The sequence below is a fragment of the Primulina huaijiensis genome, chromosome 11 (assembly GCF_012295235.1).
Source record: "Primulina huaijiensis isolate GDHJ02 chromosome 11, ASM1229523v2, whole genome shotgun sequence".
Lineage (NCBI taxonomy): Eukaryota > Viridiplantae > Streptophyta > Magnoliopsida > Lamiales > Gesneriaceae > Primulina > Primulina huaijiensis.
In genome coordinates this window covers 22,545,872-22,559,791 of record NC_133316.1, presented here as the reverse complement: position 1 = coordinate 22,559,791, position 13,920 = coordinate 22,545,872, and the positions used below count along the sequence as shown (strand labels likewise).

At 33.3% G+C, this 13,920-nt stretch overlaps 3 protein-coding genes across 9 annotated transcripts; all 3 read right to left on the bottom strand.

Moving 5' to 3' along the window:
* Positions 1-947: 947 nt before the first annotated feature.
* On the bottom strand, positions 948-6,204 carry LOC140987874 (cytochrome c oxidase copper chaperone 2-like). 4 transcript variants are annotated; one of them, XM_073456593.1, is made up of 3 exons: positions 6,122-6,204; positions 4,452-4,630; positions 948-1,359 (listed from the first exon to the last, which is right to left on the bottom strand). In XM_073456593.1, exon 3 carries the CDS (start codon positions 1,354-1,356, stop codon positions 1,117-1,119), a length of 240 nt encoding a protein of 79 aa, XP_073312694.1. In that variant the 5' UTR covers positions 1,357-1,359; positions 4,452-4,630; positions 6,122-6,204; the 3' UTR covers positions 948-1,116. The 4 variants fall into 4 exon arrangements, with proteins under 4 accessions (XP_073312694.1, XP_073312692.1, XP_073312691.1 ...); XM_073456591.1 differs by lacking the exons at positions 4,452-4,630; positions 6,122-6,204 and adding an exon at positions 3,306-3,447; XM_073456590.1 differs by lacking the exons at positions 4,452-4,630; positions 6,122-6,204 and adding an exon at positions 3,258-3,424.
* LOC140987873 (uncharacterized) lies at positions 4,734-6,261 on the bottom strand. The gene is made up of 2 exons (XM_073456589.1): positions 6,122-6,261; positions 4,734-6,023 (listed from the first exon to the last, which is right to left on the bottom strand). The coding sequence occupies exon 2, from the start codon at positions 5,578-5,580 to the stop codon at positions 5,146-5,148; it is 435 nt and encodes a 144-aa protein (XP_073312690.1). The 5' UTR covers positions 5,581-6,023; positions 6,122-6,261; the 3' UTR covers positions 4,734-5,145.
* Positions 6,262-8,003: 1,742 nt separating this feature from the next.
* Positions 8,004-13,654, bottom strand: LOC140988190 (probable hexosyltransferase MUCI70). Of its 4 annotated transcripts, XM_073457167.1 has the most exons (11): positions 13,334-13,654; positions 13,129-13,194; positions 12,326-12,658; positions 11,599-11,883; positions 11,202-11,415; positions 10,992-11,101; positions 10,649-10,848; positions 9,919-10,022; positions 9,661-9,848; positions 9,370-9,569; positions 8,004-8,461 (listed from the first exon to the last, which is right to left on the bottom strand). In XM_073457167.1, exons 3-11 carry the CDS (start codon positions 12,582-12,584, stop codon positions 8,267-8,269), a joined length of 1,755 nt encoding a protein of 584 aa, XP_073313268.1. In that variant the 5' UTR covers positions 12,585-12,658; positions 13,129-13,194; positions 13,334-13,654; the 3' UTR covers positions 8,004-8,266. The 4 variants fall into 4 exon arrangements, with proteins under 4 accessions (XP_073313268.1, XP_073313269.1, XP_073313267.1 ...); XM_073457168.1 differs by lacking the exon at positions 13,129-13,194 and having other exon boundaries at positions 13,330-13,654; XM_073457166.1 differs by lacking the exon at positions 13,129-13,194 and having other exon boundaries at positions 13,334-13,653.
* Positions 13,655-13,920: the final 266 nt, after the last annotated feature.

The window sequence follows — 13,920 nt, the reverse complement described above, 5'->3', positions numbered from 1 at the left end:
ATATATGGTTTGGTCCCTCATAATTACGTAGCCGAATGCATCTCCATCCATCTGTATCTCATTTTATGTCATTAGTAATTAATTAATAATATTATCAGTGTGTTACAATGGCCTTTTTTAATTTTTCTTGGAAGTTATATAAACATAAGATCTATAATAAATCAATATATAAGGAAACAAAAAATACTTGGATTATCGCCGGCAACATTCATAAGTGTTTCATACATCAAAAGTCAATATTTTTCTATGTAACAGAGTGAATAGATGGGCAAATTAAAGTTTTTCCAATATTATGAATTTACAACTTTATGCTAAAAATGTGTATGAATCCAAAAACATGCATGGGAAAAAATTGACAACTTCCTCAAGCTAATCATGGTTTCTATACAATTAAAGTTAATTCGGCAGATATTAGAACGCACCAATAAAATAAACAAGCAAATTCAATCCCGATGGTATACAAATAAAACGCATGAATTACTGAAACCATGCCACAAGTCTTGAATTATGGCCAACCTTGAGCGTTGGTCGTTGGATGCGTTAACTTAGTTAAATTGTTATTGTTTATAACAATGATCAAACATATAGACTATGGTCTTTCGTTAGAAGATGGTATCTCTTGTTTATATTTCATTATACTTCCGATAAGTACATTTTTTTGGTCAGGTAAAATTTCAACTACCTAACGGATTACAGGAGAAGATATTGGGAATCTAAGCTTAAAATTATATCACGATTTCCAATATGATCACATTATTTATCTCCATGGCCAAAAAAAAAAAAAAACCACAATCAAATTTCAAGGGGTCACATGCAACACTGTGTTTGATTCTCCATGATAAAGATATTGATTGGGAGGAGACGATCAGAATGCGGTTGGTAACTCATTTTTCCGCACAACCAAAAAGAATGATAACAAAAAATAAAAAGTAACTACTCTATGCAAATAACAGCATAAACAAGAATTCCTTTATTTCACATATCTTATTCAAAGACCGGTTTCAATTCATATGGGCTGCCAAAATTGTTTCGAAAACTCTGTGAAATTAAAGTATGTAGACACGCACTCATGTTCAAAATCACATTGCATTCCATTTTCTGAAGCAGAGTGCATATTCAAACTTTGAAGCCTTCAGCACGGAGACATTTACGATGAGCCTCAATCCACTTTTCACAAGCGGATTCGCCATGCTCGACTACGCATTCATCCCTCAGCTTCTTAGTATCAGGGCATGCGCAGCAGATCTTCTTCTTCGGCTTTGAATCAGGCCCAGATAACACTGAACCAGACCCTTGGTCTTTTTGCGAATGCAGAGAGATGACAGAGGAAGTGCTGTGTAATGGTAAACTGCCCATGGTCTGAGGTTTCAAGGAGAATACCAAACGTTAGAAAAGATAGCCAGAAAAAAGAAAATCATTAATCATGGACTAAGTTTTCAATCGTAATCAATATTGATAATAATCTGAATTACCAGGATTTATAATTCAAACAATATAAAATGGCTTTCAAACAACGAGATTATCTTCCTACATCCACGCAATAAACAATGATCACTATAAATATTATAAGATAGGAAACTCAAAGCAGGACGTCAAGAAGTAAGATAGCATCTTTAAAGTTTAATGCTTATTGCATGGCCATTAAAGTTAATGTAGAGAAATTAATTAATTTGAGATACATTTCAGAAATTCTACCAGAGAACATAGCAAAAAGAAAAAAGAAACTCCAGCGCTATATAAGTTAGAAATATCTCACATCGAACATTAAAACTAATAAACGATTGTTTATAAATCCAAGAAGGTTATATAACCCAATAGGTAAGCCTTTTCGAACGGTACCCCTATTGGGTTTATAATGTAACATTGGTGCTCTAGTTGAAAGTCGACGAAGCGGAATAGGCGATCTAGAAAAAGGCTATCATTGGATTAATATCAATAAGTAAAAAAAAATAGATTCAATTAAGATACATGATGCATATACTGAATATTGAAATGTGTGAAAGTCATCTAGAGTGGCCGTCACGGACTTCAGTTTTTCAAAGGGTCGTCAATGTAACAAATGTCACAAATCGAAATATTGAACATTAAAACTAATAAAGAGTAGCTTATAACCCATAAAAGTTAAATCACCCAATAGGCAAACCTTTAAACCCGGAAATGTTTCGCCAACCAATAACCAAACTTTTTGGGATGATACCCTACTTGGGTAGTTGGGTTTATAATCTAACAATTCAAAACTCTGAAAACCATCTGAGAATTATCCTTGTCCCTGCGATTGGCCGTTAGCAACCTTGATGGAAGGGTGTAAAGACTTCTTAAAATGCCGTTGATTCCCTATTCTTAATGAATCCTTTCACAAAATTAGCAGGCTTAGAAGACTCAAAGGATCAAAACACACATTTTATTACTCCAACTGTAGCTGAACATCAGTAGCTAGAGGCAAGTTGTTCATTCAGCTATCTTAAGAAGTTTTGAAATTGTGCATCTTGAGCATTAAACTTCTTGCATTAGATGCTATTATATTTTTTTTATTACTTTAGATCATTACTACCCATAAAAAACTACGCCACCCCTAAAACCCAAAACACTAGTCACAGATTTCTCATTTCTCATCACTTTCTAACAATTCTTTAGCTTTAAATAGATCTAAAAGAAGAAAAAATAATCCATGAATTAAATAGGCTAAAAATGTTTAAGTCCTCTGTTTATTCATCCCCTTACAACTCCTTTTATACCGCAACTCTATAGCTTAGAAAAATGAGAACCATGACAGACAACCGAAAAAAGAAATTTCAAGCCCATGGGATGCGTCAAAATTCAAGAACAAAATGGTACCTCAAATCACGGAACAAAGGGAGTAAAGAAATGTTTAGATCAACTCAGAATACACAGATTCCAAGGGAAACTCTGAAAACGGGGTTCAAACAAAATGGTGCACATTGCAAAAGCGTTGTTCTGAACCCGAAAGCGTGTCTCGCTAAAGCTTCTGAATATGACCACATACACACACACAAACGAGAACTCTATTGCACACTTTCTCAAGCATGTAGAGAGCATTGTTATGCATTGTTTCACTTGGTAATACAGTTATATTTAACGATTAAACCAGAAAAAGAAAATACTCATCAAATTGATATACATCTCAGAGGAAAAATAAAAGAGGGTCAGACAAAGAGAATCGCTGATTCATAGATAATAATAACTATATAAAAGAGCAGAAATTATCTCGTTAAAACGAAGAACACTAAAAATTATACTAAAATCGGTTGACGTTTGTGGGAGATTTTTAGGAGGAAATTACGTACTACTGGTGCGTTGGTTTCTTCAAATATCCCGTTGATTTTTCAGATAGATGATTTATTCGATGTACCTTGGAAATGCACACGCTGAAACTTGAGCGTAAAGGAAGTAGTAAAATATATACATACATATGTAATGTACATATATATAATATAACTAATTATAAAATTACGAGTTTCAAAATTAATATTCTCGTAGAAAAGAATAATTTAGAATTTCATAAATAAATAAAAACGTATTGGGAAATCAAATTATAGTTATATCTTCATCTTCTTTTACATTTCATGTATTTTAGACTCGAGATGAAAAACTAGAAAAATTTACATGTTAAGTTATCATTTTAGTGATGTATTTGAAGAGAACTTAAAATAAACCCTGTCGTTTGGGTTGCAAGTTGGAGTCAGACTGATCCATTTGACAACTCTATTATCTATCCACGATTAAGAGGATATTTAAAAAAGATGCCATTTTTTAGAATATTTCGTGAAATTTCACCATTTTAATGAACACTATACGTAGTTCCCGTTATAAATTCTTATTTCGCAAGCAGTGTTCTAAAAAAAGATATCCACTAGATGCTTGGAGACGGCACCTATGCGGTTTTTTTTACCTAAAAATTGTATTTTTCTAGTTTATCTACATATTTTCTCAATAATTCTTCAATATCAGATTCAAATTAAAGGATAATGACATATTCTTTTTCTTTATGCGATACAAATTAATTGAAAAATATGTCAAACAATTTTTTTGAAAATAATAAAAAAATTATATACATTACATTAAGCGGTTTTTAAAAATCATAGCAGTGGGTGGGCGACGCCTTTTACAACACTAATCATAAAACACTGCCACTTCAGGACCAGAAAATAAAAGGAATTAAAACAAAAGGATAGCTTTTGATAAGTATCAAGATGGAATACTGGGGAGAAAGCACCGAAAGAAGGGAATATAAAATCACAAATCAAAAGGGCAAATATAAACCAAGTAGTGAGAGCAGAAAAAGATGTGACAAGATAATTAGGAATATGAAGTTTTTGTTACCAAGATTCTACATTACATAATTGACGCAAACACAATCTCACTAAAATAGTATAACATCACCAGACAAAATGAATTAGATTGTCTTGTTCAAGCAAAAGTCTCAGACATACCACATTTTCCCAGACCAACCTAGAACCCGTACTGATGATACAACGACAATCCGTTCAAGTAGAGAAAGGTTTGCTGTTTTCATTTACTTTCAGAAGTAAACTTGTGCATTACAATCGAAATGTAGAAGCACCACAACTGTTAATCTTGAAACTTCCAAGAAGCAGTTCAAACATACATACTGCAACTGGATACAGGTGCCCGAATTTGAAAATTCTTTAATAAATAGGCAATAGATAACAAATAATATAGCAAGTAGAGAATGCATAAAGGAGATCTACGTAGAGGTAACAGGGAGAACTTTATGCACATTAAGAATGAAAGAGACGAAAGATTCCACAATGTAATTAAATTTCATGTATTATAGACCAAACTTGCACACATCCATTCTTGGGCGAGTTGAGCCAGATGCCAGTTCAAATTCTTTCAGTGCTATCACTGACACGGTGATGTAAAATATAGCCAATTTTATGATCTTGGAGCTCCCAGTTCCCCACAGCAGCGCCAGAATTTTGGGGCAAAAAATCATCGAACTCCCGTATGCGAAAGGAGAGACTCTGGGAGTGGATGGTCAACAGCAGCAGATGTCACTCAATTCAAAAATCTTCAAATTTCATTTCTTATTTTAGTGAGAAATACAAGTTTTTCTCTTTTGTCACTCCTTCATCCTAAGTAGTGCTCTTCTTCCAGCCAACATCAATCATACTTCTCCCTCCATGAACAGACGAGAAATAAAACCCATGAAAGTCCCAAAACAATGTCACCAACGACGAGTCTCAGCCAATCAAAGCCAAGAACCTCAACTTTCCTCTCAAAGTATATTCTCCATATAGCCATTGTGATATGTAGAAGCACACATCCTTTGGGGAAATAACTATGAAACTCCCTATCCTTCACAAATCCCACCATAAACAAGAGAAATCCAATAGCAAACATAAGCAAACCCGAAAATGAATCCGATGTCTGGATTAACAACTGATCATGTGGTGTTGAGCCTAAAAGCTTACTAGCGCGCTCCCTACCATGACTAAACACAAAAACCTCATCTCTATAGAACATCATAAGGGCTCCACAAGTTAAGGCAATCAAAGAATGGAGCATGCAGATAAGAAAAAAGCCTTGGGATACCATTTTATGACTGAAGGAAAAAACAGATGGTAGTGATGGTTTTCTTCTATTGCTGTACAAATCCCCAAATATTCAATTTTTAGGCTCAATCATCAAAACCCACCTAAACCCTCGGCTTTTTGGCAAAACAAAATCAAATTCTAAATGAATAACAGTTGAGCTCGCACCGCCGCCTAAATCCCAATCATCAATGCATATTTAAGGAGAAACAGAGGAAACCCTTTGTTATGTACCATGAAAAGACATTATCTTTATCAACATAATTGAACAAAGCCGATCAACAATAAAAAGAAAATCTTCGATTCAGAAGACAGTTAAGGTGATCAACCACTTATACATCAACGGCTTTATGAATCCCAGGCCTGGCCTTATGCGTGAACAGGATATTCTTCAATAGAAGGTTACGAGAAGCGAAAAGATAGATTCTTGTTGCCAAATCCTAAGATCTATGACGTGGAAACAGAAGAAATTAAAAGATTTCACTTGCTTGCAGGGTTTACAGAGCTTAAAGGAAACAAGAAAAGTGTGGAACATTAACAATTACCATAGGTGGAAGGCTTTTCTTGCCTCATAGCTGTTAAAAAAAAAATTTGTCATACCAAAACAGGAAGATGCATTGGATCCGTTCATTTACAAATGTATAGGTGAAGAAGAACCGAATACAAGAACTAGGAGTTGAAGGAACGTCACTTTACGCGTGGGTCCAGGCAAGCATACATATACACAGTTATATATATATATTTTTTTAAAATTTAAAAATAAAAATAAAAATTTATCCCATGCTTTAGAGTCATCTCCCGTCGGCAATATTTAAAATTATCCCATGCTGTAGAGTCGTCGCCCGTCGGCATCCTTCAAACCTTCAACCGGCATTGTTTTAAAAAGAATAAAATTATTGATAAATTGATACATAAAATATTTTAAATCGCTTAATTAATATAGGAGCTATATATAAATAACTTAATTGATACATAATTTAACTAAAAAGTTAAATTTAGTTTTTAATAAAATTGCTTTCAAATCCAATTATTTTTATTAAATACACATTTTATTTTTAAAAAATATTTTATTTATTAAATTTTAAAAATAATTTTTAATTTATTTTAAATTATAATTATAATTATAATAAATAAATAAATAAATAGTATATTCTTTGTATAAAAATAAGAAAATTATTAATTAACACAAAATATGTAATTGATTTTCAAAATATTTATAAGTATATTATAAATGATATCTATGTATATTATAATATTATAATTATAGGTAAATAAATTATATACACACATAAATTATAACTTTCATTTTGAACATTTTTTCAAATTCCAACTGATCAACACCAGATTTTGAAAATAAAAAAGTTTAGTTATTTTTGATTTGATCGTTTGAAAACCATACCTCCATACTCTTGTGACAAATATTTATTTATTATATTTTTATCAATATGATAAAAAAAAATATTTGTATATTTGAGTTGATAATTATTTTTCATAATACAATTTTTAAATAAATAGAATTTTATTAAAAATTAATAATAAAATAAATTAAATAATTTCGAAAGTATAAGTTTGTTCCTAATTTAATTTATTAATGAAAATTGGATTTAAAAAAATTAGATTAAGAATAAAATTGACTTTTTAGCTTGATCATGTATCATTTAAATTATTTATAATAGTTAATATAACAATTTTTCAATTTATAAATAATTTATATATTAATTAATTCATTTACAATAGTACATATATCGAATTAATAAAATAATTTATCAATAGGTCGTGTTCTAAAATAATTTTACTTTTTTTAAAAAAATGAAGAATTAATTTTTACATTTATTGGTTTCTATAATAAAATAAAATATAATAATTTGAATCCAGATATGAGTCAGCATGGGCATTAAGTCTTGCTTTTTTAAAATTTTAAAGACCACTATCGCTGTTTTAGATAACGTTGTTGCACATGTTGCGAATCAGAAAATTATGAATTATTCATGTCCCACGGATTTAAAGAAACGAAAAGATCAAGGTGACAGATGAATTATCATTTAAAAATAAACTCTTGTCGTTTTTTACGTGCATGCATAAATTATAACACTCATGATCAAATATACCGAACATGGTAGAATTCATATTTAACATACGAATAATATTTTTATCGCAAAATTTAAGGATTCAAAATTGATTTATATAGTGAGATCCTTAAAAATATGTGAAATTCACATAACCAAATTAAAATTGAACTATTGGATAGTGTGAAAATATTATCCTTACACTAACATCCTGAAACAGATCTATAAAAAATTATCACCACGTCATTTTCCAATCAAATTATAATCAGAAAGTACCTTTAAAATGTTATCAAATGACTACCTTTCTACAAAAAATAATCATTATTTTCAAAATGAAAACACGTAAAGTAACCTTTTATTTTGAGGCACAGTGAGAGTAACAAGTCTTGCTTTGTCAAGGGATTTTGGTTCATCGTGAACATGGATAGATAGGCACCATTATATGTACAAAGTAATGAATAAAATTTGATAATTTTGAGCAATCTTCGAGTCACTTTCTTCTGTACCTTCTATGCTAAAAGCACTCATCTCAACTTTCCACCTTCGGAAAAATCTCAAAAAATTGTCCTACACCTGCTTCGTAATAACGAACTAAAATACTCACTTTAAAAATGGAGCAAAAAATCAAATAAAGAAATTTTCCTTGTTTCTGGGAATTATTTTGTGGCGTCTCCTTGAACTAGGCTTCTTGCTTCCTCTACCAGGCCGGACTAGATTTCTCTTCACGGGGTTTTTTTCGTGAATCAGAACAGGGGGAGGGTGAATTCTAGTCATAGCCTGCTGATGAGCTCTTTGTTCTAATAAATCTCTGTGATATGCCTGTAAACAATGGGATTCCAACTTTACTGATGCACAAATTTTTAGAGTTTATATATTCAGGTGATTTGGAAATTATACTTGGCAAACACAAAATCAGACAAGAAGAAACCGAACGACTATAATCATCAATACTTGTACAAGCATTAAGGACGATTGGATGGACTATAGGCATGAAGTATTTACAGATTATCATAAGATACAACTTGAGAGGCCAATTCCAAAATGGTAAAAACACAAGGTTTTTTTTACACTAACATGACAGTACGAAGTAGAAGATAAATGGAAAAAAAAACTACGAAAAGACCTTGAAATCCAAAATCACCCAACAGAAGAAAGAAGTTTGTGGCCAGACACCATCATCATGCAGTCAAATTCTAAATGCTACACCAGTTACCGTTCCTTCAAATTTCCGACTGAATTTGCTTGGCTCTTATATCAAAAAGCTTTTCAACCATTCACAGTTTACAAACAGTAATAGAGTTTGCCAACACAATTATTTTTTATGTAAAGTTATGAGTTGACCCACCTCACACATAATAAACAATATAAGTATCTGAAATTCGTTTTGACATTCAGCACCCATCATGGGATCTAAAAATATCTAATTTGTCTAAGTGCCGCTAAAAGACCAGTACCGCGGTGTGACCAATCATCGTAAACCATTCATTAATTAAAAAAGAATTGGTTAAAGCATCCACCTCCTTTGAACTTTCACTGAGTTATACACACTGCCCCTGAGGTTTATAATGTGCAAAGCTAGATACATATTGCCTTGTAATCATTTAATCATGAGTATTTGAACCCCTTCATCCCAGCACAAACAAACCCAAAAATAGTACTTGAACCCCCAAAAATAAACATACATTATGTGACTCAACAATATTGTGATAAGAGAAAAGAAATGCCACCTGTATCACGAAATTCCGCCTCTCACAATCTAGAAACATGTTTATGTTCCAGTTAACTCTTTCTTTCACTTTATCCCTCACAGTTGCGAAACTCAGCTGATCTCTGGATGTGAATCGATCAACTTCATTAAACCATAGACAGCTGAAAAGGTTTGTCATGGGTATGTGCTCTCTTATTATCACACACCCTTCGGGAACATCTGCAGATATTTGGTCCATGCAGAACTCAAAATCATCACTTATAAACTAAAGTGAAAGCATATTCCAATTATATAAGTCACACAAACATACCACTAGTTATAGGAAGCTTATCTAGAGTGTATGGTGTTAAACCCTCCTTTTTGTAATAATCAATTTGGTGATCAATGGAAGTATTGTCATATTTTCCTGCAGCTTTATTAGCCTCAGCTTCTTCAAAAACATCAAAACGACTATAGTGCCTTGATATAGCAAACGTAGCATTTTGGCGCCACAGGAACCTGTGAAAGAAAGTAAGCAAGGTGGGTAATTGCAGTCCAAGTCATGACAAGAAAAGGCGGGGAGGCATACTTCTCGAGAATCTGGTATGGATCCACGACTAGCCTGAGCTTTCCATCAATCCAGATAGAGTAACGAACATTAGGAAAGAGCCTATGCAACAAGAGCTTTGGCACCTGACGACCAAATATTCATTTGTTTAGTTCCATATGCTATCATATAACAAGCACAACAAAACAACAATACTTCGACAATAGCTCAGCAAACATCGTTTAATGACAAGTAGCTCAGGAAATAAAATGACAAGAAGCATATGAACAAGGTAAATAAACAACATGAGTGAAAATAAAAGCGTTGGATAAAAACCGAATCCAACTCCCAAGGAACTAACTACAGTACAAACTATAAAACTCCAATCAATAACAATCAAATGACTCTTAAATATAGGATGTGCCGACACGCAAGATGATAGCAGGACCAAATGAGTTATGATCTGCCGATCCTTTCATTTCGTTAAATAAAAACTTTCTTCTGCAGTTGCAACAGGATTAATCATGAAGCGGGCACAGCAAAATAATAAATCCCTAATAAATTCGGTAAAATGAACACACTAGTTAGATATTGCATGTTAAACATAACGTCAAAGTTGATTATATAAGAATACTCAGGTCCATAGAAACCCAAATTTTCTCACAAAAAAACCTCAAATTTGGACCATAGAAAAGTATGGTCAAAACAGAAACCAATGTACATATAGATTGAATCAACATTTTCACAGCTATGAAGATTGAAGAAAACTAACCTTCCCATTTCTTCTTGCATCATTATAGGGCACATTCTGGACAACAATAATTCTCCATAATCCAACCTGTTTCCCACAGTCCAAGACACTAGTATTCTTCATATATGCTTCAGTCTCTTTATCAATAAACATGAAAAATGGGACATTTTTTCTTGCAACTTCACCAATATTCCTCGGTTGTTGAATCACGTCATAGTTACCTATGCAGAAAAAATGTAGAAGGGCTCCATAAACAGCAGGATGTTAAGACATTTGGCAAGGTGCAAGTATTTCCAAGCTTCCCAACTGGCGTTGGACAATTGCATGCTGCTCTAATAAAGGAAAAATTCAAATGCAGAAGTACCAAATATAGCGGAGGCCACAATGACCTCATGGAACTGCTCCAATTCTTTAAGATCATCAGCATCAATGTCAAAACCAGTTTGGTCTCTTGGTCCACATCCTTTTACAAATCTAAAGAGCACAATGCAAGTAAAAGCGTTAAAAATCCAAGCAACAATTTTTTTAAATCTATAATATTATCTATATAAAACAAACAGGAAACTTAGCCTACCCACAGTGCACGGTCATGGATTCTTTTATATCAAAAGAATCTTTTCTCTGTTTCAGAGAAGGGTACCCACCAAACTTAGAGCCTCCATTTGGTTCAGTTCTCTGAGGATTTTCTTCAGAGAAATATGTTAAATGACTAAGCACGGAAGATTCTGAGGGGAATTTGGGTATACTAGCTATGGCATGCTCCACAGGAATGTAACACACCGGGCATGCTGAGGCAACAAATAAGAAATAATATCACTGTATCTAAGAGTATATAGGCATGTAAAGAACACATAGATAGATGTCAAATACAATCCCTCACATTAATACCAGTAGTCAGTTAGGATATCAGTAGCTCAATAGCTGTACAAAAATGGAAATCCATAAAGTAATCAAACAGCAAGGTAACTTACGGCGAGGCCCAACGCGCCTTCTATAACCAGGAGGAGGGGGTGGAAATGCAAAATTTTTACATGAATTATCCGTAAAAGAAGCAGTACTAGGATCAACATCTGCTGCTGAAGCATGGGAGATGGACGGATACCAGCCAGCATTCTCAACACATACTGTAACTTTATTCATCTTAATACTACTATTATATAGCATTGCTTCTTTCCCAGTCCACCACGTCGATAAAACATGAGACATATTAGGATCCCTTGTATCAAAGTCCAAACTAGAGTTTCCCAAATCAGCCTCTGACATCAACAATAAATCACCGGTATAAGTTAACAATACAAGGCACATAAATTTGGTTGCTTGCATAACTGGATAATTAGACTGCAAATAGTTAATAACACACTTAATAATCCAACAGAAGGATACCCCCTACCAAGGAAAAAGGACGCATGGTTTATAGTTATTAGAGGCGCGAGGGTATCATAAAGCCTGGTTGCGATATGCAATGTGAAGAATGAGTCTTAACGAAGAAAGGTGAACTGAGGGATAATACTGTAGGAATCTATTTAGTGAAGAGAATTTCATCATGCACCATCCAACATAAAATTCTTTACAAAACACAGAACTATTGCATATCAATTAGTGGCGAAGAGTCTTGAGACCACATCAATGTTGAGTTATGATGAATATTAGATAGAATACTGACAATGAAAAAATACGAAATGCATAGCATCAAACCACCTTTATTGATGGTAAAGAATCCTGTCATGAAAGCCACAAGAGCAAGGGATGCTAAAACCAGCATTCCCACTTTCCTCTGGCTTAAATATCTGAAAATGGAATGAACATGTCTTTCTTTTTCCTTATAACCATTAAGGGATGACTTCGAAGTCCTCCGAGGAATGTACAAGTTCTGAGGTGGCAACCCTCCATTCAGTGGGTTTTGCTGCAATAATCCATAACTGCCTGATGCTCTAAGACCCAATGACCCTCCAGTCATTGTTCCTTCGACCCCTCAGAAGTTATTTTCATCTCTTTTCACAGAAAATTCGGCATTCATTCACGTATATTATGCTGCGTGAAGATCACAAATCACATGCCAGATGATCAATAATTGAATACATCAACTAACAGGACAAATATGTAATAAAACTTTTCCATATCAGGTACAGTAAGTCTACCAATTTTGCAAACAAGCAACACGGTATAAAAGTAAATCAAGTATCAGTTCAGAAAGATCAAGAAAATAAAGTACGTTAATTCACCATTTTATTTTCTGAAATAAGGCATGAGAAATGCCGTTCATGCTTCACATCACAAACAAAAGTCAACCCCGTCACAAAATCACTCCCAAAAGTTGATGACATACATACTTCAAATCCACGAAATGGTCCAATTCTATCACATCCATTTCAACAGAAAAAGGATAGCCTACAACTCTTCAACTTGAAACAATGAAATAATAAGGATTAGCCCCCTTTTATGCTCGAACGATTTCCAGGAAAATAATGAAGAAAATATTAGAAATGAACAAAAAACCCCACCTTCACAAATCCTAATTTACCACAATAACAAGTAAGCACGGTCGCACATAGAACAACTCCAGACTCCTTTTTAGAAGCCAACCACCCAGAATGCAAAAAAAAAAAAAACTAAAACAAAATCAGCGACAGAGACGTGAGCGATTCCAATCAATCAAAAACCGAATCCAAGAATCCATTTGCTTGGGAACTTCAAATCTGGACCTACCTAAATCAATGCATGCGGATAAGCGATCGAGTCGAAAGGGCCCAAAATGAGATATTTATCAGATTGGGTTGCTTCTCACCTCCGAATACTCTCCCAGTAAATCAAATTATCCAAAATAAAACAAAGTCTAAGGAAGTTTCAAAAAAGTTTTCCTCGCTCTTGTGGGCACCTAACAACAGTCGAATTGCTTCTTCGTCTTGGTGAATTATTTTTCGTTGATTTTTGGGAAATTATGACCCAACTGCCAACATCCATATTATTTTGGTTTTTGCAAAATTCAAGAAATGTTCTCCAATCCAATAATTTGGTAAGTATATTTTCCCATGTGCGGGTTTCGGGGTAATTCGGGGAAAACGATAAATAAATATACCACCATATCTATTAATTACTATTTCATTCATTCATTCATTTATTTATTTCACTCCCCAATTGGCTTTTAAAAAATTATTCTGATGCAATAAATTATATATTTTGGAAATTAAATAATTACTGTTTGCAATTTGAATCGCAAAAAAAAAATTATATTTCTATAAAATCTAATTACTTATCCACTTAACGAAAAGTCACACTTGGATTTAGTTTCTGCA

Bases quoted from the DNA above. Each gene is read 5' to 3' on its own strand.
- LOC140987874 (XM_073456593.1), bottom strand. From the start codon at position 1,356: ATGGGCAGTTTACCATTACACAGCACTTCCTCTGTCATCTCTCTGCAT.
- LOC140987873 (XM_073456589.1), bottom strand. From the start codon at position 5,580: ATGGTATCCCAAGGCTTTTTTCTTATCTGCATGCTCCATTCTTTGATT.
- LOC140988190 (XM_073457168.1), bottom strand. From the start codon at position 12,584: ATGACTGGAGGGTCATTGGGTCTTAGAGCATCAGGCAGTTATGGATTA. The intron at 10,849-10,991 runs GTACTTCTGCAT...TTTTCTGCATAG, and splicing joins TGTGGCCTCCGCTATATTTG to GTAACTATGACGTGATTCAA. The intron at 10,023-10,648 runs GTTAGTTTTCTT...TTTGGTCGTCAG, and splicing joins ATGCAAGAAGAAATGGGAAG to GTGCCAAAGCTCTTGTTGCA.